We start from the raw sequence: 26,650 nt of genomic DNA on the forward strand, positions 1-26,650 counted from the left end.
AAGCTTTCTACCACTGAGCCACAAGCCTAGCACTCCACTGGTTTTTAAAAAAAGTTTTGCTATTTTACCTCTCTCTCTTTAATGTGCTTATATCTTTCTTAGAATGCTGGAACACCTTTATAATAGTTATTTAACTATCCTTCTGTGTTTATACCAACACTTTTATATTCCTCAGTCTCTTTTTATTGCTTGATTTTTATCCTGGCTATAGGTCATGTATTCCTGCTTCTTGACATACCTACTAAGTTTTGATTGAAAGCTGAACATAATGAATTCTGTGCAGCTGAGTGTTAAGATTTTACTGTCTTCCTGTAAAGAATGTGGGTCATTATAATGACAGGAAGCTAAGTTATTTGTTTCCAGTTCCATCCTTTTGAGAGCTGTATTTGAAGTTGGTTAGTCTAAGTCTAGAGTAGCCTTTGCTCTAGGGAACAGCTTATTGCTGAGATAGAGCCCTTCTTGAATCTGTACTGCACTCTCTGAGGGATCCACAGTTTGCTCCATCATGTCTAGCTGAGTCTTGAAAGTCTTCTAGTCTTGGGTAAACTGGAAGAAACATTTACTTTCCACCTCTCAGGCAGTTCTTTGCCTAAGTTCTTGTGGCATTTCTTACACATGTGCATCTTATTATTAAGTGAAGGCTCAAGAAGACTTCTATGTAGAATTCTGGAGCTCTTTTCCATATAGATCCCGTCTCTTTCGAATTCTATCCTACAATGTCAGTTCCCTCTGGCTATGAATTCTGATCAGCCTCCTCAACTCAGCAGGAAAGCTGTTCTCAGGTTGGGGTTCCCCTTGCATGCTTTTGACTCCCCAGGAAGAAAGCACGTCAGGGTGATTACAGAGTTTCTTTCATTCATTTCTTTTCTATCAGAGATCATAGTCCCATATTGCTTGCCATCCAGAATCTAAAATAATTATTCCATGTATTTTGTCTAGTTTCCTAGGTCTTTAAAGATAAAAGGTCATATCTAGTTTCTTTTATTCCATCATGGCTAGAAGTGGAAGTTCTTTCTTATGGTTTAAAAATGAATCTTAGAAAATAGTCTGGTGGTTCCTCAAAAACTTAAACGTAGAATTACTGTATGACCCAGAAATTGCACTCCTAAGCCCAGATTCAAAAGAACTGAAACCCAGGACTCATATTCGTGATAACAGATATTTGTGAATACATATTCATAGCAGTATTTTTCACAGAAGCTAAAAGGTAACAAGCGTCCATCAACAGATGAATGGACCACAAAATGTGGTACATGCTTAATAGAACGTTATTGTCTTAAAAAAGATGTTAAATGCTATGGTGTGGATGAACTTTGAAGCCATTATGCCAAGTGAAATAAGACAATCACTAAAGAACGACTACTGTAGGTTTCCACTCAGATGAGGTACCTAGAATAGGCAAATTCATAGAGACAGAAAGTAAGACAGTGGTTACCAGGACTAGGGAAGGAGGAATTACTATTTAAGTTTCTCTTTTTAGGATGATGAAAAAATTCTGAAAATGGTGGTGATGGTTAAACAACATGTGAATGTAATTAATGCCACTAAACTGTATACTTAAAAATGATTAAAATGATATATTTTATGTTATCTATATTTTAGCAAAACTAAAAACAATCATTAAAAAATAAGTCTTTCATCTGTAATGATTTCCCACAGATCTTTCAAATATTCCAATGAAAATATGACTTCAAAATTTGTGTAATGCAGTAAGTAAATGTAGTGCACGATTACAAACTGGATCGGTTTGGTATGAAAAAAAGCACTGGCCCAACTGCCAAAATTCAAATGGGATCTGAGGATTAGATGGGAGTAATTCATCACTGGCAACTTCCTGTGTTTTATGTGTGTATTGTGTTTATACAGGAGAATATCATCGTTTGTAGGAAATGCACATACCAGTTCAGGATGATGGAGCACCAGATCACAACTTACCCTCAATGGTTCGGAGCAAAGGAGACTGTAATGTATTTGAAGCCTTTCTGTAAGCTTTTGATGGTTTCAAATTTAAAAAATATAACATGGAAGTAGTAAAAAGTTTGAGTAATATTATCACATTGGTTTAGAAAGAGTACAATTAGCCACAGTAGCATCATTAAAAAATGGTATTTATGATGTGATAAAAATTTTTTAAAATGAAATTAAAAGAATTTTCAGAATTTTTTCATTTTTTTTCTTTTAAAAGAAAGATTAAAGAAATTTGGAAAAGACTAGGCTCAGATGCTGACAAACAGCTGACATACAATGTAAACGGGGTTGGATGCAGTAACCCACATGAAATGGCCTCTATTTGCTTTATGAAAGTAAAAGGGAAGATGAGAAAAACAGAACCAAGGTGAAGAGCAGACCTGGCAGAAAACATCTGTGAACAAGCAGCAATTGACTTTAGGTGTACTTACACAATGGTTTTTCCAATGTGCAAAAATGATTTCTCAACAAATTCACGGACACTATGGACCTCCCCTGTTGCTATGACAAAGTCCTCTGGCTCATCATTCTGCAACATCAGCCACATAGCCTACAGAAAGAGAAAGGCAAATTCATGTGAAGGTCATACTCAGTGGCCACTTTGGGAATACAAAGTTGTCAAATGCACATAATCAGATATGGCCATGTGCAGTTAGAAAAGGAGTGTAAATTTACTACAATAGTCTAACCACTACAACAATGGTTCTTACAATTTAATGTGCATCAGAAATATTTGGGGAACATGTTGGTATGAATGCCTGGGTTTAGTCACAGAGCATAGACTCAGCAGGAATCTTTAATCTTGAATATCCTAGAAGATTTTCATGTGGCAGTTCCTTGGACTGCAAATTAAAAGAACATAATATCTAACAATATCTGTGAAAATAACATTTTCATAGTATGTGTATGAAATAACAGTTCCAAAAGCCTTGTCTAATTTCCTTGCATGTCACAGAGAGCAGACAAGAAAGTCATTTAAACCTAGATTATAAATCATATCCAATAAAGTCATCCAAAATAGAACCTCATTTCTTAACAATGAATTTTAAAATTTACCAATCAAAAGAGCAATATAAGCAAGAACCATCAATGGAGAAACAATCACACAATAGAGAATACTACTATTTTAAAAAGTTGTCCAACAGGCAAGAAAAACATTTATATTGAAATGAAGGCATTCAGGTTCATAGTCATATGCTTAATTTCCATACTGTGATTAATACTGAAGTATTATCGAGGTACATTTTCTCAGAGGAACAAAGAATCTGGTTGGGTAAAAATGCAGCAGCATTCTGAGATACTGATTGGTGGCAACTGTTTACAGCCTAGTTCTACTTGGTTGGAAGAACTTCAATTGCAATAGCATACAGGTAGGGCTGGGCGTGTAGCACAGTGGTAGAGTATGCATGAAGTTCTGGGATCCATTGCAAGGGCTGGGAGTGGAAGGGAACATACAGGCCCATCAGACTTATAGTTTCTATAGCTTAGAATTGCACATTTAAGTTTTTTTCTTTTCTTTTCTACAGATAAGGGATGTGGATCTTAAAAAATTAAGTGCAGCTGATATCTGATAGAAACAAATCTCTTTAAGAATGATTCTAGAAGGACTGGAGTTAGGGGCTGTACATCAGCAGAAGATCAAGTCCTTAGTAGGGATGGAGCTCTGGGTTCAATCTTCAGCACACATGAAAGAAGGAAGGAAGGAAGGAAAGATCTAGGCCAAAACAAAACAAAAAGTTTTCCCACCATTGCTCGCACCCAATTCTCAAGATAAAATAAGTTAAAAGAATAGGGTACTTTTTCCAACACAGTCCCCAGTGATATGTGCATTGAACTCTTGTTCTAACATTTAGTTAGCAGTTCAATTTGGTGGGTGTCTCCCTATCTGGTATTGGAAAAGCTGAAAAAAACAGGTTGCTAAAATAAGACAAACTTATTTCTCTTAGAAAATGCTACCAAAAAAGTTTAATCCTTTATTCATTCATATTTGTGAATTTGTAGCAACCTTCTAAAAATAAAATGAATTTATTTCCCGTTTACATGAAGTGATTTCTTGTGGGTATTTTCATGTTTTTGGACTATTATCAGATTGTTTTAAATAAAACTTTTGTTCTTTGAAGATGAGAGTTTGTGCAATTTTCCATGCTATGGAGATTCAGAATGTTTATTGGGACAATACCAATCACTTTTGAGCTAGTGATATACTGTAGAGTAACTGGCAGAAGAAGTTGTCTTGGTGAATAGACAAATTTGGTCACAGTAATTAAATATTTGCAGTTTCATTTTGCATTAAGAGACCATAGTTGATGAACTTAGATACAAGCCTTTCTGAATGTTATCTACTATTGATAAAGCTTGATAAGTTTGCAAAGGCCTAGAATATAAGCTTTCCTCTTTATGGGGGCAGTTCATGCAACAAATGGAGTCTATATGGCTTGGTGGCCCCTGCACACTGTTGAATGCTGGGGGCCGAGAGGAGGAAGAACAGAGAGATGCTCCCCCAAACAGGCGCCAAGGTCCGCAGGCACAGGCAGAGTGCTACTTGTAGGTCTGTGTCTGCACATGAAGTCACCACAGCCTGGAATTTGCTCTTCCCTCACCTGTCTGGAAATGCTAACTTGTCCTTGTCCAGATTCTGGACCAGGGTCCCAAGTCTAGTCAATGGAATGAATTCCTGTTGCCTCACTGGGTTTCCCTGTGACAAATTGCACATGGCAAGGTTGCTTCCCTGGGCCCTACCTAGCTGCCCTTTGGCCACCCTTCCCAACAAAGCCAACCTACCCACCTCTCCCACCCAGGGGCAAGCATGTACCTGTGCCCAGGCACACACCTACACACAGGCACACACACACAAACTTGTTTTGGCTTTCATCGAAATACTTTCAGAGTTTTTAGGAAAAATTAAATTATGCTTCTGGCTAGAATTTCTGTTTGAATATTTTTCTGAGGGATTAGATGTAACAGGGTAAATTCACTTAAATGTGTTTGACTCAAATTTCCATTCTAAAAATAACATTTCAAATAGGTCTTTCAGGACCACTCAGCTGATTTTATTTCTTTAGGAACACTTTGTTGTAGAGTGTTCACAGAAAAATTTCGTTTTTAGTCATGTGAAAGAAAAGAAGGGCTTGGTAAAAATGAGAGGAGGAAACACGGGTGCTGTCAATGGTGGATCACTCTAAACATGGGCCCCATCCCCTGGCAGGAATCTGAGGATCAGTAGGAGCCTCTTGCTTGCACAAGAGCAAGAGCCAAGAATCTGCCTTTTTCTTTTCCATCAGACTATCTGTGCCCTCTGACCTATCAATTTCTAGGCATTTCCTCTGGGGTTCATATTGTACCAGACTCTAGTCTGGGAATGGGAAGAGAAAGGATATACAATTCCAGATTTATTTGTTATTACTGAATAGTTTACTGGTTTTAACAGAGGGAAAGCGCTTTGTTTAAATCTCCACTGAGCATAATTAATGGTTATCGACTGGTAAATGAAGAACAGGTGACACTCTGGATTAGAAGATAAATGATCCTGTGTTCTGGTGTGATAATGGGTTAGTAATTTGCCACAGAGCTGAGGCTTAGTGTGTCCCCATCATAATGCCAGATCAGGTCCAAGAGACAAAGGCCCCTTGTGAGGAGGACTCGGCCACTCACTTCAGTGTACAGCTGCACACGTTGATCTGCTCCATTTATTCTTTGATGGATGGCACAACTGAGGCAAAAGTTCACCCATTCTCACCTTCCTGTTCACATGCTGGACCACATGACCCATGACATAGCTGGGCCACAGTCTGACCAAATCGCCACCCAGTTTTGACTTCCGAATGGAGAAGCGGTTTTTGAGGTTACATATTTTAGACTTCAGTCTTCTCTCTTTGTCTCTCAAGGAATCAAGGAGGAAAAGGACAGAGCCTTCCCACATTCTTTTGGTGCCCTTTAAGGATGTGACTGACTTATCCACTTCCTCAGATACTTATTTACTTTCAGTCCTGACCTGATTACCAGTGTGCATGAAAAAAATCCCTGTCCTTTTCATCCATCCCACAGGGAGGGAAGCAAATCAGTTAAGGAATGTACCAGAGCTTCAGATTCTTCAACATAAAAATGTCTCTCAATGGCAAATGAACAATGCAGTTTTCAAATCACATTGTGCATTTAAGGCACACGAGGATTAAGGGAAACCTGACTCCGTGATATTGACATTTGACAACCAGGTTGAGATGGATATAAATATTAGTTAAATTTGTACACATGCTCTCTTGTAACTACATAATTAATCCATTTTTTTTTCTGTGAATCTAATAGAGATCAAAATAGAACTTTAACTTTAAAACTTTAAAATAAAACACCCCTCTCACATTCTCCTATTCACCCATTCGAATGATGAATGCGGAAATGGTTCTGGAGGCCCCTGGAGAGGGGCGGTCTTCTTTGCTTGATAAGTTGACAAGTCTGATGGCTGTTCACAGCTGGACCAGTGAAGGAGAACACCCAAAGTACATCACCACAGCCGACTGACTACACCTGATTCCATGCATGCCTTCTGGGGTGTGATGTGTGTTTGTCTTAAAAGTCTAGATTCTACAATTGCTTCTACCTTGCCATTAACCTGCAGTTCAGTATCCAAACCACAAACACTTATTAACTGAGCTGGCATCCATGAATAACAAGATTTGTTAATCAAGGTTATGTTTAACTATGTGTATTTGATTGCTGCTTTTTTAGCCTTGTGCTTTTGTACTTTATGTACTACTGTCATAAAAATAGATCTTAAAATACAACTATGTGTAAGTATATGTGTGTATATACATGTTTTCTTTTTTCAGGGAGAAAGTCTATGAAATAATTCAGATAAAAATCATGGGGTCTGGGGTTGTAGTTCAGTGGTGGAATGATTGCTTAGCATGCACAAGGCCCTAGGTGCTGCAAACAAACAAACAAAAAAGTGAATTTGAACCAATGGAAATTAAAGCTCTAAATAAAGGATGCTAAGTGTGGATACTGCATCATTAAGTTTTATCCAGTAGCTGTCTTCATGATGTTGGGCTGGTGTATACATAGTTTGGGTTAGCACCTCAAAGGAGTCTTGTGAAAGGCCAGGCCTTAGGCTTGGTGGGACCCACGTAGGTGGGTCTTAGGATCAGCCAGGGAGAGTACTGCTACTCTGACATTTTTGGGAAATAAGAATCAAATAATCTACAAAAACAAATAAAATGATATTGATCAAATCAAATAACACAGAATCAGAGTCTGGACTAATGGCCCCCTTCATCTATTTGTTTTCTTCATGGACAAAAACACTGGGACATGTGGATTCCTTTCATTAAAGGTCTTTCAGACATTTTAAAGATAAAAAGTTACTGAATAGGAAAAGCTGATAGATGATAAATCAATAAAAGCACCAAAAGAACACAATACAATTTAGAAAGCTATATAGCCCTTGCTTCTTGTGTTTTTGCTGTTAGCATATCATTCCACTTTGATATACATGCTGAAAGAAAGAGGCTATGTGAAAATTGGTCTTGTCCTTTATATTTACTCTAGCCAGCCATACCAATAAGAAATCCAAAATTGGGTTTATTTTTTTTTCCCTGGAAACCCAAAAGCTCCTAGTTGTGTATTAATTATTCTAAACAAATTTTCTGGGATATCTGTTCTTTCAGTAGGCAGATCCTAGTTATTTTAGTTAACAGACTAGAACAGTTAGTATAACAGAATCCAGTGACCTTTTTTTTTTAATCTCTGAGTATATTTTATCTCTTTTATTTGTTCCACTTCTTTTCAGGCACACCAATTATGCATATATTGTATCTCTGTTGTGTCTTCAATATCTGTTGTCTAGTCATTTTTGTTTTTTTCTTACATTATTTTATGTGAGTTCCTCCAGTCAGTTCACCTGATTGTTTTTAAATGTTTTTTTTTAAGATTTTGCAGCTAATATGACATTATTTCCTTTTTCTCTTCATATCATTCCTGATCACTACCAGCTTGCTTTATATCTCTTTCAGTAATTTTATTTAATCTAGGGAACATCAACCTTTTTTTCTTGAAGGGTCAGACAGTAAACCTTTTAGACTCCTGGGCCACATGATCTCTCACAACTACATGGACAGGATGGAAACAAATGAGTATGACCCCAATAAAACACTATTTACAAAGCCCACAGAATGTAATTTGCCCACCTTTGCTCTAAGTAAACTTATCAGAAACATGCTAGCTATAATTTCTTTGAGTCTATGTGGAATAATGACCTGAGCTCAGGCACATAAGTGTTTGTTGTTGTTGTTTTGGTACTGGGGGATGAACCCAGGGGCACTTCACCACTGAAATACATCCTGAGCCCCTTTTAATTTTTTTTTTCCTTTTTTGGTACCGGGATTGAACCCAGGAGTGATTAACTACTTACCCACATTCCCAGAACTTTTTTTTATTATTTCTTTTCTTTTGTAGTTGTAGATGGACAGCATGGCTTTCCTTCCTTCCTTTCTTCTTCCTTCCCTCCCTCCCTCCCTCCCTCCCTTCCTTCCTTCCTTCTTTCCTCTGTTAAGGATTGAACCCAGTGCCTCACAGGTGCTAGGCAAGTGCTCTGCCACTGAGCTACAGTCCCAGCCCCTAAGCACCTTTCTTTTAAATTTTATTTAGACACAGGATTTTGCTGAGTTCTTAGGGCCTTGCTAAGTTGCCGAAGCTGGCTTTGAACTTGCCATCCTGTTTCCTGCCTCCTGAGCTGCAGGGATTACAGGCATGCACCACTGCCCTGGCTGTGTATTCCTCTTTGAATAATGCTCCTGGATGGGTGTTGCTCATCTGCTTCGCTGATGTTTTTCTCTTCTTGCAGTTTTCTCCTCACTCCCTCACCCGCTCTGCTGTCAGGTATAGATGCTGGGGTAGCACCTTCCACATTATTATTACATTTGAACAAGGCTGACTATGTTGAAAAATTCATGAGAATGAACAGAAAAGTGCATTGAGGCCACTTGTAGCTTCACTGTAGATTGTTCCCAAGACCTCTTACCAACCTCATTTTGACCTTGGCCTAGGACATGGCTGCCAAAGTTTCTCAGCATTTAGTTGTGTAGTGTGGCTCACAGAATGAACCATAAATCACAGGGTTGCTGCAGTACTATCTGGCAACTATTGCTTTCTCTCCACCTTCCCCAGGACCCATGATCTGCAGTGTCCCTGTGCTTGGAGATTACGGCACAGGCAATAACACTGGCCTTTAGCAACACTTTCTTGCCACTCTGCAGTGCAGCAGCAGGTATCCATAAGGGTATTCTTCACCTTTCTCTATGTCATAGTATTTTACGGATAAATTTCAAAGGCTATATGAATAGTTGCCAGCACCTTCCCTTATTTTTCTCCAAATTTGTGACATCTGCCTCAAATTCTTAATATCTTAGAACTCATGTTATGGCCAATTTTATTGTTATAATGAAGCTAAAGTTTTCTTTTTGCTATTTTTTCCTTATTCTTGATATCAGAGAGTTTCAAGGAAAGAGTGTTGAATGACAATACCCTTAGTTCAATATTTTAAAAGTGATATTACTCTATACATTCAATTTTAAAGCACAATATCTTAGAGGAGTAAACCTATATAATTTGCTGAGTATAGTGCTCAGCATAATATATTATAAGGTTTTTAAAATTGTTTATTAGTGCATTACTATTATACATAATAGTGGGGTTCACCGTGCATTCATATACGCACAAAACATACTTCTTTCCATGTCATTCCCCAGTAGTTCACCCTTCCTTCTTGCCTCCCTTCTCCCATTCTCCATCCTCTACTCTTTTGGTCTTTTATTTATTTACATGTAGGTTTTCTTTTCATTGGCTTATTACAATCATACATAAAGTGGGTTTCATTGTGGTTTACGGAGCAGGTACATAAAGAATTATGTCATCATACGTACCCCCAGGGTATGTGAAAGAACCTTAATGAAAAATACACAAAGAAAGGTTTTTACACTTCTCTACTGGACTTGATAAATCATGTCAAAACTTAGTTACTGAAGTCTTTTTGTTGCTCATGATTCTGGAGTCAGGAGTTCAGGAGGGCTCAGGGTACATGGTTCATCTCAGCTCCTAATGGTGTTGGTTGGCTCTGGGAGTATGGATGGATCTGTGGGACCATGAGGGCTTCTCTCCCAGGCCTGGGTGCCTCAGTTCTCTTCCACGTGGCTGTTCTTCCCAAGACCTCACATGATGTCTCCCCATTTTTTAGCTTAGCCCAAGCTTTTTTACATGGTGTCTGCTCTCAAGAAGGTGAACAGAAGCTGCACGACCTTACAAAAACTTGGTCTGGAAGTTAATCATTGTCACTTCCTCTGCACACTGTTGGTTACAGGTTGAGCCTGAATTCAAACAAAGGGGAAACAGAGTTTCCCCCATTTTGGGAGGTGCAGCGGGTGGGATTGTTTCAGTCACCTCTAGGAAGAGTCTACCACAAAGGGTTATATCGTGACAACTATAATGTAGGTGGAATGCTTTAATATAGAGGCAATATTACTACATTTGTCTTTAATATAAGCATTATAGCTTTGATTTGCAGCTTCTATGGAAAGTTCCATCTGTATTTAACAATGCTTGATGACATGTTTCTATGAGGGCAAAAATAATTCACAGTCTGGCACCTGGAATATGGAAGCACGCTTTCAGGTCACTATAATTTGACAAATGTTTTAACTTGGCCCAAACATCACTACTGTCACAACATACTTCCCAGAAGTGGTTGGTTGTTTCCTGGAGCGAGCCCAGCCACCTACCTCAGCCAGGTGTTTCCAATTACCTGCTCCCACTCGAATACCCAGGTAAGCCATTCTAGAATTAGTTCCTGGCTCAGCAGGAACAATATAAAAGCCCTGGGTATGCTAGAGGAAGTTTCTTTACACTCATAACCACCTGATTGTCCATCTCCCTGCTCTTGGTTCCTGGCAATGCTGCCTAAACTTGTTCCTGGGAGGCCAGCTCTGACCCCGTCATGACCTTATCCTGCAAGCCTGTCCTGAGCACCTGATTCTGAGTCTGACCTTGGGAATCCAACTTCTTGGATGGTTCTAAGCCCTTGAATAGCAAGTCCTACCCTTGCTGTGGGTCTCTCCTCTCCAGTGTTGGCAATCGTTGTTACCAGTAAATTAAAACTATATACAAGCTGGGTGTTGTGGCTCACCCCTGCAGTCCCAGTGACTCGGGAGGTTGAGACAGGAATATCAGAGTTTGAGGTCAGTCTCAGCAATTTAGTGAAACCCTGTCTCAAAATAAAAAATAAAAATGGCTGGGGTATAGCTCAGGGATAAAGCATACCTGGGTTCAATCCCCAGTGCCATATATTAGATGTAATAATAGATACAACTTTACAAGGTTAGTGTACAACAGCACTGTCCAGCAGAAATATACAGTGGGCCACATATATGTAACTTAAATTTTTCTATTAGTCACACGAAAAAAGTAAAAAAGAAACAGTGCAGTGAATTTAAATGGTTTATTTAACCCAATATCCAATATATGGAGTATGTTATTCTTTCAATATTTAAAATGCTATTGAGATACTTGACACACCTTAACTATATACTAGTATTCGAGATTCTATGTATATTTTGACTCAACAGTACATCTCAGTTCAGGAGTCTCAGTGTAGCACAGGTGGCTGGTGGCTGCCCCAGTGGATGGTGCAGGGCTAGGGAAGCTGCTCCCTTTTAAAAAAGGAGGGTAAACTCAACTATGTGATGCACTACCTAATCCTGCTCCTCAACCTGCCAAGACACAGCCAGGGCTTCATGGAGAGGACTTCTCAACAGGGCACAACTGGAGGAATAAGCCTCTCTCCTTCTTCCTTTGTAACTGTTTCCACCCTCTGGCTCCTGTGGCCATTTCATCAGTGACAATTAGGAGAGAACAAAGTTCAAAAAGCAGTACAACTCGCTCCTAGTTCATGGGCACTGGTATTTGAGTACCTGCCTCATTCATCCACAGATGGGCAGTCATACCACACTCCCCCTTCCCAGCTGGGACACCTGGGAGTAAACACCTAAGGAGCATTTACGGGTCTGGCAAAATGTAGTGATGAAGAGAGGAAGCAGGAGTTCTCAAATTTTAGCAGGCATTAGAATCACCTGGAAGGTTAAAACACATATTGCTGGCCCCCTCTAGCCCCGGAGTTTCCAACTCAGGCCTGGGGTGGAGACAGAGAGTATGCATTTGTAACAGGTTCCAAAGGAAAGCTGGGGCAGCTACTCTGGGAACTACACTGAGAGTGCATGCAGTGTCCGACTTGAAATCAGACCATGCTTCAACTCCAGCCTGCTACTTAATGGGCAACTTCTGGGAAGTTACTTAATCTTCCGGTGCTATGGTAAAATGGGACTCCTACCTCATGGGTTGTTTTTAGGATTAAATTAGCTAACATATGTAAAGTGCCTGGAACTGTGCCAGGGCCATAGGAAGTGCTAAAGAACTACTCCTTATCACCAGGATGATGGTGACAACGATGATGATGTAGTTTGAGAGAGCTATTGATGCCTGGGAGAATCAAATTCATCTCCATGTCCAAATTCTAGCACCCATAAATGGCAAGGGGAGGGAAGAATATAGGGTGGAGTTAATTAAATCCCAAGTCTGTTAGTCAGAGTCACAGAATTTTATAGCTGGAAGGGGCCTCAGAGATGTTCTCATTCAGTTCAACTCATTCTAAAGATGAAGCAACTGAAACCAGAGAGATTAGGTGGCTTGCCTAAAGTCACACACCTACTTGTGCCAGAGCTGGGACTAGGGTCTTGACTCACCTTCTCCTATTCTTTCTACTGCATTATGCTCATGTGCATTTTACTTCTGAGACTCTGACATAAATGCTGGTTAGGAATTGCTGTAGGCTAACCTGGGGACCAACTAGGCAGTCAGTAAATGTTTACAAAGTGCCTGGTAGGTGCTAGGCACTGTGCTAGAGTCTGGGTATATACCAGACAGTGACAGACAAGGCAGACACTGTGCCAGGCCCTGGGGTCTTCCAACATTTATAAAGGAGAAAGGAATTTTACAGTCCAGCATCTGATTTAAGGAAAGGTTTATGGGACACAGGCTCCAGATAGTACCTGGGAGCCAGCGGGTGTGGGACCTTTCTAAGCCTTCCATCTCATAAGTAAGACTGTTGCCACCCACTGCTCTAGTCAAAGTCGTGAATGAAAGACAGCAGTGTTTAAACCAGGTGATCTGTCCCTATGTCTCCTTGCCCTTATTGTGGAGAGGAACCTGGCATATTCTAGACCAATCAGAGTCTCAGAGACATCTGTAGGAAGAGACACAAAGACAGCAGGACAGCATCAAGCACTGAAGTTGTGAGAGACCTGTCTGGCTAGAGCTGGTCCTAATGATTTCCTAGATGCTGGCTCTGCAATCAACATAGATGAAAAGGGAAGTCAGTTACATTTAAGAAAATATTGATTGTCTGCAGGAATATTTGAGTGTAGTGCTATGGGAGGAAAGAAATTACATCATATATGTGTGTATACACATCCATACCTAACAATAATACACATCAGTACACAAATAATAATTTAGGGAAATCCCCTCCTCTCAGTAAGAGCCTGTCCTCATTACTGAAAAAAAAATCCCCTTTGTTCCCCATGATTTAAAATAAAAATCAAGAGTGTGTCTATACATTTGTTTATTTAAAAAATAACCAGATGATCAAGGGAGATTTAAAAAATTTTAAGTCTATACAACTCTAGGTATCAAGATAAAGTAGAAAAGCAAGTCTATGACAAATTAACATTTGCAAAATAGTAAACTTATCAAGTAATTTGAAAACTCTAAAATATCCAAAAATATTTTTAAAAAACTCTTTAGAGAAACTTCAATTATCAGACTCTGATGAATAAGCTCTTTTTTTTTTTTTTTTTGGTGACAAAAATTTTTAGTAGTTTGACAAGTATCAACAACTGTTCAAGGCTGTTAACCCAAAGAAACTTTTCTATTACCATACAACACCATAAGCAGCATCACAGAGGCAAATGCTAAAGGCTGAGCTCTGAGAAGCACCCTTTTCTGTTAATATAACACAACATTTTTCACATTCATTTCATGTGAATGAACAATATCTTCATTGTTTTCCTGAACACTAATTTAGTGTTGTATTTTTTTGCTTGTGTCAATGAGTGTCAAAATATTGTTCTTTTAATACATGAAAGTATTTGCATAGAGCTTTATTACTGATCTTCAGATGCTAGCCAGAGGCGAAATAGAATAGAGAGGCTCCAGTTGGGAAATCTCACTAGCAATGAAAAGCAAGAGTCTTTAACATACTCTGCTTTCCTGCCAGTTCCCCCACACCCCCCAAGTACACAGTGATTTATTTACCTTGCAATTGGTGAGATTAAAAGCAACATCAGACATGACAAAACTGTACTCCAACTATACAAATTCGTTTCCTTAAAAATGAAACAAAGTTTGCAAGAAGGAATACAAAAACTCCAAGAGGAAGTTCTAAGATTCTGACATGAATTAAAAGACAATATGATATAAACCAATTACAGAAAAGTCAAGAAACACACTATGTTTCAACAGTGAACTGAGCAACACCTGGGCAATTTTTATTAAGTTATGCTTTTCTGCATCAGCTCATCATTAAGTGTTCATTGCTTGCAGTCCTTCACATTTATTCCAATTACTAAGAAAAACAAAGCCAACGTATCTGCTGTTTCCTCAAACTTGAAGAGTCCACGACTAGGTATCCATTTTTCAATTTGGGTTTTTCCCACCCTAGCACTAATTATCTTGTCATTTGGTGTTGCCTGAAAAGACAAAATGCCCTTTCACAGAGGCGCGGGCTCCGGCTGACGGGTTACTCACAACGAAACTGAAGGGCTGTACCCAGGCTGCGGTCAGGGCAGAGCAGCCCAGAGCGAGTGCCAGGCAGGCTGGCGAAGGCCACACTTGCATCGCGAGCAGCCAGACCAGCCTTTCAAGTCAAGTGTTGGCTTGTAGACACGTAAGTTAATCAGCTATGAAATCACCACCACAATGTTCTTATTGATCACACGGGCCTTATGATGTAACCTCTTGGCCCAGAGAGGATTTGTGCTTCATTCTTTCAGCCTTCAACCTTCAGAGAAAGAGCACTGTGAGTGGTGTTCATGAGAAAAGCGATGTTAGCTTTGTGATCTGAACCTTTCTGGGGAGATGTTCAACCTGCAGGGTCTCTGAAATGAAGTGCACTGTGCCCCAGAGTCTTCACTTCCCATTATATTCTAATTCAAAGAACTTTATGATGGTTTTGCTGCATTGTATGTATGGAGTAAAAGATTATTCACAGAGTCTCAAACAGATAAAATTTCAAAATGAAATTGTAACTGTGTTCCCCAAAATGTTGTCTTTGCTTTGAGACCCTAGGAAACATTGATCACTTTGTTTATAACTCAATAACTTCAAATAGCATTTAAAAAGTTGGTAATTTAAAGTACTAGTATATGTGCAGCCAGAATATTTAGTATACTTTACTGCTCTTGTGAATGAGCCTGTAGACATACATGGTATTCACACTTTCTGCTTACTCTTCAGATCCCATTTCTGCTAAATTATTTCTGAGATCAGTCATGGAGTTGGGAAAACCCAGGTGAGTGAGGGCAACTTGTGCTGCCAGAGCTTCAGGATGTGCTGAGATGCTGGCAAATGTGGGCCATGGGGTCATCCAGAAACATGCCAGTAAATGAAAGAAACTTTTCCTAGTAGGCCAGTCTTGTTGTTCTGTCTCTGGAATGTATTCTCTGAGCCAAAATGAAAAAGAACAAATTCAGCTCTGGGTCTACAACTTCAGTTTTAAGTTCAGCAAATAGGCTGAAGAATCAGTGAATTAAGACTTTAAGAGTTATATTCAGTAAATCAACTCTCCAAGGACACAGTTATAAAACCCCTGTGCCTCCCCTGAGAATGCAGTTTCTGCCAGGTGACAAGTGACCCCTCCCAGTAAGTCACCCTCATTCTGTAGGCTAGGCCTACAGGTCACATGTGCACAAACATGAGACACTTTAGACAGTCTCAGTATGAGAATTAACACATTTGACCATAGGATCGTCACCATCACCATTGCTTCTTTCTTTCACTTTTTTTTTTTTTTTTTTGGCAGTGCTGGGGATTGAACCCAGGGCCTTGTGCTTGTGAGGCAGGCACTCTACCAACTGAGCTATATCCCCAGCCCTCTTTCTTTCACATATATTATCCTATGTGTGATGGAGTCCAGAAAAAAAAAAAAAATCCAAGTATTGTTATTTTAATCAGTGAAATGGACTAGAGGTTTACTTTCAGGAGAACAATGGAACATTCCAGTCATCATGGTGGCCTAAGGAACTGCAAAGCAATGAGAACCAGTTTCTTCATTTGCACAACACATTTCTCTCTCACACTCGGAGTTACAGTAGTTTATAACTTTGGTAGGAACACTGAGGAAGGGATGGGATGCTCCTAGGGGTGCACTGTGCCCCCCAGCTGGGTGGGACTCATAGGGAGGAAACAGTGCCATCTGCTGGAAGGCAGTATGTTGGAGTGGAGGCCCCAAGCCGCCTAGCAGCCCACTGCCAACTTGAAGGGCTTGTAGGAGAAAAGGGACCAGAGAGAGGGAGAGGAACTTAGTCCTGCTTCTTGGCTGGTTCAATTCCTCAAGTGCAACTTGGGTTGGAGGGTTAGGGTGAAGGAAAAAGAAAAGTTGCGTGTGTGTTTGTTTGAAATGATCTTGCTCCCAGCAATAACAACAGTGCTGGTATCTTAGGAGGCCTTTCTGCGATCCTGTGTGTACTTTTATACAAGATGGGAGATGGTTATTTAAAGCTGAGGGTATGTTGGGAGAGAGAATACAAAAACAAGCACTTAAAATAAAAGCCTGTATGCAGGATGTGAGAGCTGAGCAATCCACAGGGGCAAGAGATGAAGACCTTAAGTGCTTGTTCACTTCTTCCAAATGAAGTCTTTTTTACAGGAAAATGGGTACTGAAAAAGGACAGTGCTCATGTTTTGTCATGAAAAGAACTTGAACTGAAGTCCTCAAGCTTTGGGCCCTACCGCTGAACAGGCCTGTCACTTTAGACAACTTCCCTAACTTATTTCGGCCCTAATTTTCTTACACAGGTTGTAGGGTTTTAGATATCCTATCAGATAATATATTGAGAGCACTTTGTGATCTACCAAATGTTATTGCTATTATAAATGATAATATTATTGGAGAAAATTCCTGGGTTAATGCCTGAGAGATCAGTACTCCAGAGCGATCATGGAGATATGATGTGATAATTCCACAGGCTGTTATCATACCAAACATAAAAACAGCATTTTTCGGAGCACTAATTCCTTTAAAAAAATGTGTTTTAGGACAGAATCTGGGGTTTCAACATTTCCATCCTTAAAAATTTCTGATTCCTTGCCCAAAAGAGGTCAGTATGTTCAAATTTCAAAAGAGCATAAAAATCCTGGCAATTTATAGATATATCTTATGTGTGGGTTTCTTTCACTTTAAGAAAACAGATTCATGTAATATAGATAGATATTCCTGAGGAGCTGTCTTGTTTTCTGGATAGTTATCTGCATTCATTATTGTTAAGTAGTACTCCTTTGTTAAAAGTGTTCTTAAATAGTGAACAGATGTTGACAAAGTTATTTTTTCCAACATGACTTCTCAATGAAGAAGAAAAACCCATAAGTGGGGCCTGAACCGAGCAGTAAGTAGAAGATTTAAACAAATTAAATCTTTTAAAAGACAGAAACCAAACCAAACAAAAATAAAACAGAAACCCTTTTAAAACAGATCAGTTAACTGGAGACCGTGCTTTTGGATCCAGACTCTAACTTCGGCACACTAGCAACTCGAATGCCATCCCTTATTCAACATCGTTTTCCTAATTATCTTGTTCTAAGTGTTTCCAAACTTTATTGTTTATTTTGGCACAAAGTGCTTCTAGCTCCTCCGCTGCTCTTCCTAGAGCTGGGATGGTGTTAACAAGGTTAGGTGGGAACACAACCTATTAACAGGCAGCCACGGCTGTGGTCCGAAAACCCTTCAAACAGATAAGAACTTAGGAAGACAGCGAGGCTGAGGCCCAGGAAAGAGTTCCTTTGTCACAGTGCAAACAAAGCAGGATTCCCCCAACATTTCTTATAAACAACATTCATTTCATCATCTAATTTTACAGATGGAGAAACTGAGACATGCTTGGAGGACTGACCTGCAACAGGGTCACAGGGCGGCTGAGCAGGAACAGAAGGCAAATTTCCTGGTCCCTGGGCCAGTTTTCCACCCAATCTACCCCGTTGAAATGAAACGGCAGAAGCTTAGTTTTGATAAGCAGTTCCATGAAAACACATCCTGTGCCAGAGTCTCTCTGGTGCCCAAAGACACTCCCTGGCGGGGGGTTAGAGCTTGGATTCCTTTAACTCCTTCATCACACTGGGAACGGGTTAGGAGACAGCTGGAAAGCCAGAAGGTCTTGGGAATGCATTCTCTGAGGACCCACATGGGACCCTCTGCCCTGTACCATGTTCTATTCCTGACACTGAGGGCCAAGGTGTAGAAGCCTATTGCCTGGGTCCTTCGAAACATGCCTAGTCCTCTGATTAACACCCTACCTCAGCTTCATGTCCTTTATTAGTATGGTCAGACTGGTTGCACTTTATGAAAACTATATGTGAAATGGGGGTGAGTATTTGAAGTAGAGGGCGATTCTTATTTCTACAAGGGGATTCTGTTTAAAAGCAATCCTCTCAGTGCATCAGAATGTTTACTTGATTTTATGAGGATTGTTATTTTCTATATTGACAAAGAAGCTACACCCAATTACTGGATAGGGAACAGGAGCAAAGATCACAGAACCTGAGAGCTGGAGGGTTCCTTTGAGTTTTAGAGATAAGGAAAGTGGACTCCCTAGGAGGTGTTCCAGAAGGCTGGGGACAGGCCAAGTGTCAGAACCCATACCTTCTATCTGCAGGCCAAGTATCTTTCTAGGTCACCATGGTGAAGAGAACCTTGAGAATTACAATGGAAGCCAATGAATGGATGTTGTTTTTACACATCCGCTTTTACACAGAAATCAGGAATAACAAACTTTCTAGTACATAAAGTACTTTGCTTTGAAAAGGGACTTCTCTAGTTTATATAGCACTAGCACAAGTGTCTGCGACAGGGCTGGCTGCTCCTGCCTCCAGGGTCCTGGCTGGGCTCACCTCAGGTTGCCAGCAGTCGATACTCTTTTAAAAGGTCCAGTGAGTATGGACACTCCAGCAGACTGTCCCCACACAGGGAGTGGGAGCCAGTCTCACCATATCTTCTGACTATTATCAGGAAAGTCACATATCTGATACGCTAAAAATCATGAGCTGCATTAAAAACAAAAACTCTCAAATTTTAACAGATGGCTAATATTTTGACGGGATTAAATGCAGCCTCCCAGTGGGTCAGATCGGTCCTCTGGGTCTGCTCAGCACTCCCTCCTTACACAAGGACTCTGATGAGACCTAACTTTTCTCCCGAGGAATCCAAGTGTAAAATCGAGCAGGGATTCCCCCAAATCTTCTCATACCATCACTGCAGGGCACACTGAACTTTATCCAGCTTAGTAGAAAATAAAATTGACAAATTGTAAAATGTAGCTTCTTAGATGTGTTTACAATATAGATCCAAAATTTAATAATGTTCTTGTTTTCCTACTTTTGTGAAATTCTTCATATAGGAAATGTAAACCACAAAGGGGATATGATTTTAAAACTAGAAACACATTTTTCAACCCTGCTTCCCCATTTCATTAAATGTGCAAGAGAAAACATCCTTCGTAAAATAGCTAATATAATTACAAAATAATTAGTCACAGAAGTCCTGTGTAATGAAAAACAACAACAACTCTTATATTTCAGTCATCAAAAATCAGGGATCTCATTATATGAGAAATTAAAATATCAGTTTGTTGAAAGTAAAATCTGAGTTCAAGGCACATACGACAGTCAGACAAAATCAAGGATTACTTCAACCTTACGCTCTGCGCATCTTATGAACGTAATTCAGATAACAAAAAATGTCAAAAACAGAATGTGCCACAGCTGGACCTCCCTAGAATTCTTCTCTGTGCTGCCACCTCTCCCCAGTCCCCAGACTGACCCCTGAGTCAAGCCAGATGGGACTGAGAGAGACGTCAAGCAAGTGCCGAAAAGGTGACTTGCGTCTCTGGCAGCCGAGTCTGGAGCGAGTTTCTCTTCAAATTCTCTGGGGGCTGCTGCTTTCCAATTTCTTAGGAATGTTTAATTCTCCTCATCCCTTCACTGCATCTCTCTCTGGAGAGGTCAGGGAAGCCTGTGACATCCCCGGAGGGCACTGCCTAACTAAATTAGCATGAGATAACTTTGGATTCTCTCCCAAACATGAAAATACAAGGGAGAGAATTTCATTAAAAGCAGAAGACTAGGTGATCCAAGTTAATCCCAGCTCTGAGCTGCTGTAGAAATGTTCGGTGTTTATATTTTGACTCTCCCCTGTGACAGTTCACTGACTGTAATGCCATCCATGTTACGTGTACAACTTGACCTCAGCCAACTAAACCCTGGGTTCATAATAAAGGTACAAAGTGGGTTTGGTGGTGTTAAAATAAGTATTTAGCCTGTTTATGTGTTACTATATGAAGCAGAAGATCCAGAGGTCAAAAATAAACATTTCAGTACTTTGGCCTTTAAATATCTTTTAAATCAGGAAACAGAAAACTTTAATAGGTAACATGAGTCATTACCATATGTATGTGTGTAAACACGGGAATATCTAATGTCAATTTAGTAAGGCATATAATGTCATGAAGATATGCTTTCTATTATATCTACAAATGTTTAAAAGAATACATTGTAAATATTTAGAATGATAGTATAATTAATGAGATATGTTCAAAAGGCATAAGGATAACAATTTCATCATTTGTTTCTAAAAATCTTAATTGGAAAGCTAGCTCCAGAAAAGGTATCAATGTAGCCATACGGTTGACAAAATATGTTAGATAAAATGTCAAAGAATCCAAACTTGGAGGCATATCTTAGAACTCTTCTGCTTTAACCAAGGAAGTACTATGTCTATGAATTCTTTAATGAATGAATGTTTGTTAGCTATTATCTCATAATATATATTTTGCTTTGATTTTTAAAATTTTGTTTCATTTGCATATTCATCATTTGTGAAAATGGGACCTCATAATTATTATTTCCCTAAGGACATTTTACAGGCTAGAAGAAAGATGCTTGTATTTTTCATTTTTGTGCATATCTAGACATTTTTCATTTTGAATTTCTTTTAGTATTACTTGACTTATTTTAAGAGATGAAAGATACAGAATCATATGCCCAGGATGAGGTATTATGGCTTACTGTATCTGATCATATTACATTCTATAGACAGCAGAATATTCAGCAATAAAAATTATTTGCTAGAATATAATACTTTATATTAGATTATCTACTGATCTATTTGGTTACTAGAAAAGTTCTCTATTTTGACTTGGTGATTCTGTGTAATGTGTACCCAATTATTTCACTTATACTTCAAAATGACATACACAAACTGAACACATACTATAAACAAGGATTGGGTTTACAGAGATAAAGAAGAAATGGACCCTTCTTTCAGTAGCATCTAGTGTAGCAGAAGGTACACAGTCTTAACTTGTGAGTAAATAAAGTGCCTGAATTTCAATCATTGAGTTAAGAAACTCTCTCAAAGCTGGGGAATAAAGAAAATGATGCTTTAGCCTCTACTGAGTTACTTTTCACATGAAGTGAAAGTTATATTCACACTGAAGCTATAAGAACAAGTGACACAGGAAATGCAGGGAGGGAATTGATTGGCATCTTGTAATTCCCTGCCTTTCTTTTCTTTTCAACCCATCATTGGCATTTTCAAGATGGCTGGCTGAACTCAGTGAAATCCTTGGCCACAGAACTATGCTATTAATCAGCCAACAGGAAGAATGAAGCCCAAGCTTCAATATCATTAGTTCTAAGCTTGAACAAACCAAAGTCAGTTAGTTCAGACATAAAATATTCATATATCTTGGGTTACACAGAAGTTAAATCTAACTCTGCTGATTACTATCTTTCATTAAGAATGCTAAATAAACCCTTCAAACCTTTTGTGACTGTTTGATTTTTTTTACAGAAGTGATTGTTAACTTCACTTATGTTATGAACTCCTTTGAGAATGATGAAAAGTAAGAAAGATAAATTTTTCCATGAAAGAGACACATGTGTGTCTACACATGGGCACTTTCCCCTAAGACTGCAGTGGATTCATTGATATCTTTAGACTGTAGGTTAGAAAATTCTGATTTACAGACATAGGTCACAATTTCCACTGATCTTTCACTCATTCATACATCCATCTTGCATACATTTACTGAAAGCCAAGTTTAAGGCACTGCGCTAAAAGCTGTGTGGGACACAAAGGGAATATCAAAGAGAGTTCTGGCAGTGGAGAACCTGACCATGGAGCAAGTACAGGATGAAACTGGAGACACTGTCCACACGACTGTTCCAGAGTGCCTCTGGGGTGGCAGCTTCCTCCTTGGTGATTTGGAGTCTGTGACTTGCCAGCACAGCGAGTGAGACAATGCAAGGGCACAGTGCTTGCTTTGTCAATGGGAAACCACTGTGCAAATGTTAGCTGTTGGTTTTATGAAGTCACACTTGCTTTCCTGTTCTGAGAGCCAACCATTCAGTGGTAAAGCAGAAATTTGCACCAGGAAAGTGAAAGTGAGATGTCAGAGAATTAATCAAAAGCATCCACACAAGTCTTCTTCATGAAGATAGAGGATAAATACCAAAAGCAACCAGTCAAGTGTTTTAAAAAGGTTATTAAAAATAATGATTCAGTAAGAAAATAAAACTGCTAAGGTAATAATTGAATAAGCATTTGCCACAGAGTACAGCATAGAGTTTTACCTGTGATTTTATGTAAAGTGTGCTTTCCCCTCCCATTTTCAGGCAGTCCCAGACACATTTGATCTATGAAAAATAATGAGTTACTTGCTTGGGTGGGCGCAGTGGCACATGCCAGTAATCCCAGTGATTGGGAGGCTGAGGCAGGAGGATCACAAGTTCAAGGTCAGCCTCAGCAACTTAGCAATTCCCTAAGCAAATTAGCAAGACCCTGTCCCCAAATTTAAAAAAAAAGAGGGATGTAGCTCAGTGTTGAAGTCCCCCTGGGTTCAATCTCCAGTACAAAATACCAACAACAACAATAAGAGCTACTTAAGTATTTATTTATTGCATAGAATATACAAATAAATCAAAATTAAATAAGTAAATTATTCATAAAATAATCATTTTAAAAATCGAGTTACTTGTAATATTCTACATGCTAAAATAACTCTGTCCCCCCAATACTCAAACATCATATTCTTTCAGAGTTCAGTCATATTTTTCTAAGTCAAAAAAAATATGACTGATCTGGAGCATGCTAGTTGCTGGACAGTCAAACAAATCATGTTCGGGTATTTTTTATTTATTTATTTTTTTGGTACTAGGTATTGAACGTGAGAGCTATACCCCCAGATTCCTAGTCCTTTTTGAAAAAAAAAAAAATTGAGACAGGATATTGCTAAGTTGTGAGACAGGTCTCAAACTTGTGATTCTGATGCCTCAGTCTTTGAAGTAGCTAGGATTACAGGCATGTGCCACTGAGTCTGGCACCATGTTCAGCTTTAGTTGCATCTCACTAAAGATGACTGCTCTGGCTTCTTCTGTCATCTCTAACTTGTAATTGAGGATGCAGAAAGAAGTCCTGAGGAAAGCCTGAACCTCAGACAGATTCTGGTTTGAATTCCAGTTCTGATATTTGATCCTGAGATGCTGAGCAAGTCACTTCAGTTGTAAAATAAAGATAATAATACTTCTTTTTGCTTTTTATTTTTAACGGAAATAAAAAATTGAATGTAAACTGCCTGTAACAGTGGATGGCACATAGTAGTAGATCAATAAAACAGTAGCTGTCATAATTTGCAGAAATGATACCATCCACTCAGAGTAAACTAGATGCAAATACCCTACAGTTAAAGCACTATGTTTTGCAAATCATCTCACAATATATCATTTGATCCTCATGAAAAAAACTGAATTAAATATGTGGGTCTTTTACCTGTGCAATATGAGATAAGAGATATGCACTGATTTGCAAAAATCACACAGTGGTAGAAACGGCCCAGCTGAAAACTCAGTTTTATAACATCTGATATGTTCAGTGAGGATTGAATCCTATGTTAACAGCAGCTATTGTTACAGTATAATGTCCAAGTCCAGCTCTATGAATATTGTAGAGATTCCAGAAAAAGGGAAAGAGAACTTACTGGGAAATGTGAACGTAGAATAAGGAAGCAATTAGTCTCAGGAGAAATTTAACAGCACAGGGAAGAAAAGGAAGAGCAGGCAAAGAGGTTTTTGCTGGCTTCCAACAGCCACAGAAAGAACTGCTATGAGCAGAAACCTGTAGCTTTATTGAGAGCTTATTGGGGCTAGAAAAATGATATTTATGAAAACAGAACAATATGTACTGAAGCACACACTGCCCTTTTGTTATCTCCAGAATCTCAGGCTATTTTCAGTTAATGCTACAAGGAAAATGAGGCAAAAGGAGACAATGAATGGAAGATCTTTTTTTTTTTTTTCCTTTTTTCTTTCTTTTTATAACCCTGAGGGTGGTACAGGGAAGGAATATGCTCTGAGAAAACAAAAATATGTTCTTTATAATTATAAAGAGCTTGTAACATGCTTGGAGAAATTTTGATGTACACAGTTTCTTTCCATCCCCAGTGAGAATGAGGCAGAGGATGATGTAAATAGAAAAGACAATCAACAAATGCATCAGGGGGCCTGGTAGAACCTCAGTGGGTGAGAATCAGGACTAAAATTCAAGAGATGGTTGAACTTATTGCAAATTATATTTAGTTCTTAAAATGAAAAGAGCATAAACAGGGATTCAGAAGACAGAGACACCAATTTAGGGTACTGCATCATCTATAATCATGTACCAGGTTATCTAGACTGAACATGAAGGGTCATACATCCCTGGGGACTAGTTTACAAGTACTTTGAACACAAGCTGGCGACAGTGGGGAAAGGCCTGGTAGGAGAACAGCCTGTAAGGTCTATGATACTACCAAGGACAAATCCAAAAATGAACACAGGCTCAAATATTCTTTACTTCCTCTCCACCTACCTGCGGGTGGCAGGTGTTTTGTTGGTTTCTAGGGAAGGAAGGTTTCATTGAAAACATTACTTTAGCATGCCTGTTTGATATTTCTCTTGTTTAAGCGGGGATGAATGTTTCAGGGCAAAACAGGAGGTAACAAGATCACACAGGGATGCTTCTGGTTGTCACTAGTTGAGACTAATACTGAAAAAGCACATTCTTCTTTCTTTGTGAATGGCAGTGCCTGCTGACCCTGAATTGCAAACATTAAGCTCAAACGCAGCATGAGAGCAAAGGCAAGGACAGAGGAGGCTCTCGCAGGGAGGGCTTAAGCTGCCTCTCTGAATGACGGGAAAATGCCAGGGAATCTCAATGGGGAAAATAAAGAATGCTCTCTATTTCTTGTATTTGCATTATGGGCAATAAGAGAACTCACAGGGCATCCTCAATTTTAACTTCAAGGGAAGTGTGCTATTTGAGTGAAAAATCTAAGTTATTTGGGTAAGCCCGGGCCTCCCACAAGAGTTACAATGACTCTTGAAAGCATTAGCATCTACTGAAATAATAATGCCCGAAATACAACATTATCAACAAAATTATTAATAAAAGCTTTGTCTATTGCTCAGAATGTTTAGCACTCAACAACATCAAACTGCCAGGAGTGAAGAGTGTATTTGCAATATATCGTCTCACAAAGCATTCCAGTGCCTAGGGACCACAATTAGCAGAGGAGCACAAATAGAAAAAGAGGGCTGACCCTTGGACAGGTGGATTTGTGTCTCAGAGTGAAACAGGAGTGTATGTGGAGCACCCGCTTTGCAGTGTGAGAAAGCGCAGTTAGCAGTTCACTGATGTGGGCCACTATCAACTGGGAACTTGTGTCGAGCAGCTTGGTCCACTATTGGATGGGCTAGCCCATTCTCCATTAGTAATGCCTGCATGTGAATGCTACAGTTTCATTCCTCTTGAGAGAATGTAGGATGAAACCACCATGGAAGTAGTAACACTTTGTAACAAAAAAGGGAAGAGTTTAAGACTCCAGTCTCCTCGGGAGGCAGAGAGGAGCTTAACATGAAAGAATGTACACTTGTTATGAAATTTAAAGTCCTGTTAACTTTTTATGTGTATCTTAGACCACAAATGTTTATTATTAGGTCAAAAGCTCAAGACACTTGATATGGTATATTTTTTGAAAAACAAGAAGTAAACTAAATTTTGGGGCAGTAGCTTCAATTGAAAGTACTGAAATGACAAAACTATCTGAAAACAATATTAGAATGACATGTTAAAAGTAAAATGAAGGAAATCGTGAAAGAATATCACAGCCAGTATTGTTCTTACAAAATTCCCAAAGAGTACTACATATATTTGAGGAAGGGTCTTATAAAAATGAATCAAAACCATAAGAATTCTCCTTCCTTCAACTCTTCTCTTTGTGCTAATGTTAATATAAATATAGCTGCAGAATAAAGGACAGTATATTATCTGGTGTGGAGAGAT

At 39.2% G+C, this 26,650-nt stretch overlaps 1 protein-coding gene across 3 annotated transcripts in view; it reads right to left on the reverse strand.

The window, feature by feature from the left end:
• Positions 1–26,650, reverse strand: part of Gmds (GDP-mannose 4,6-dehydratase) — a 604,350-nt gene that overhangs the window by 121,233 nt on the left and 456,467 nt on the right. For all 3 annotated transcript variants that reach the window (XM_047558608.1, XM_047558605.1, XM_047558607.1), the window contains one exon: positions 2,400–2,518. In XM_047558608.1, the coding sequence (XP_047414564.1) occupies positions 2,400–2,518 (119 nt within the window). The remainder of the gene's footprint in view (positions 1–2,399; positions 2,519–26,650) is intronic.

Source organism: Sciurus carolinensis, chromosome 7 (genome assembly GCF_902686445.1).
Source record: "Sciurus carolinensis chromosome 7, mSciCar1.2, whole genome shotgun sequence".
Lineage (NCBI taxonomy): Eukaryota > Metazoa > Chordata > Mammalia > Rodentia > Sciuridae > Sciurus > Sciurus carolinensis.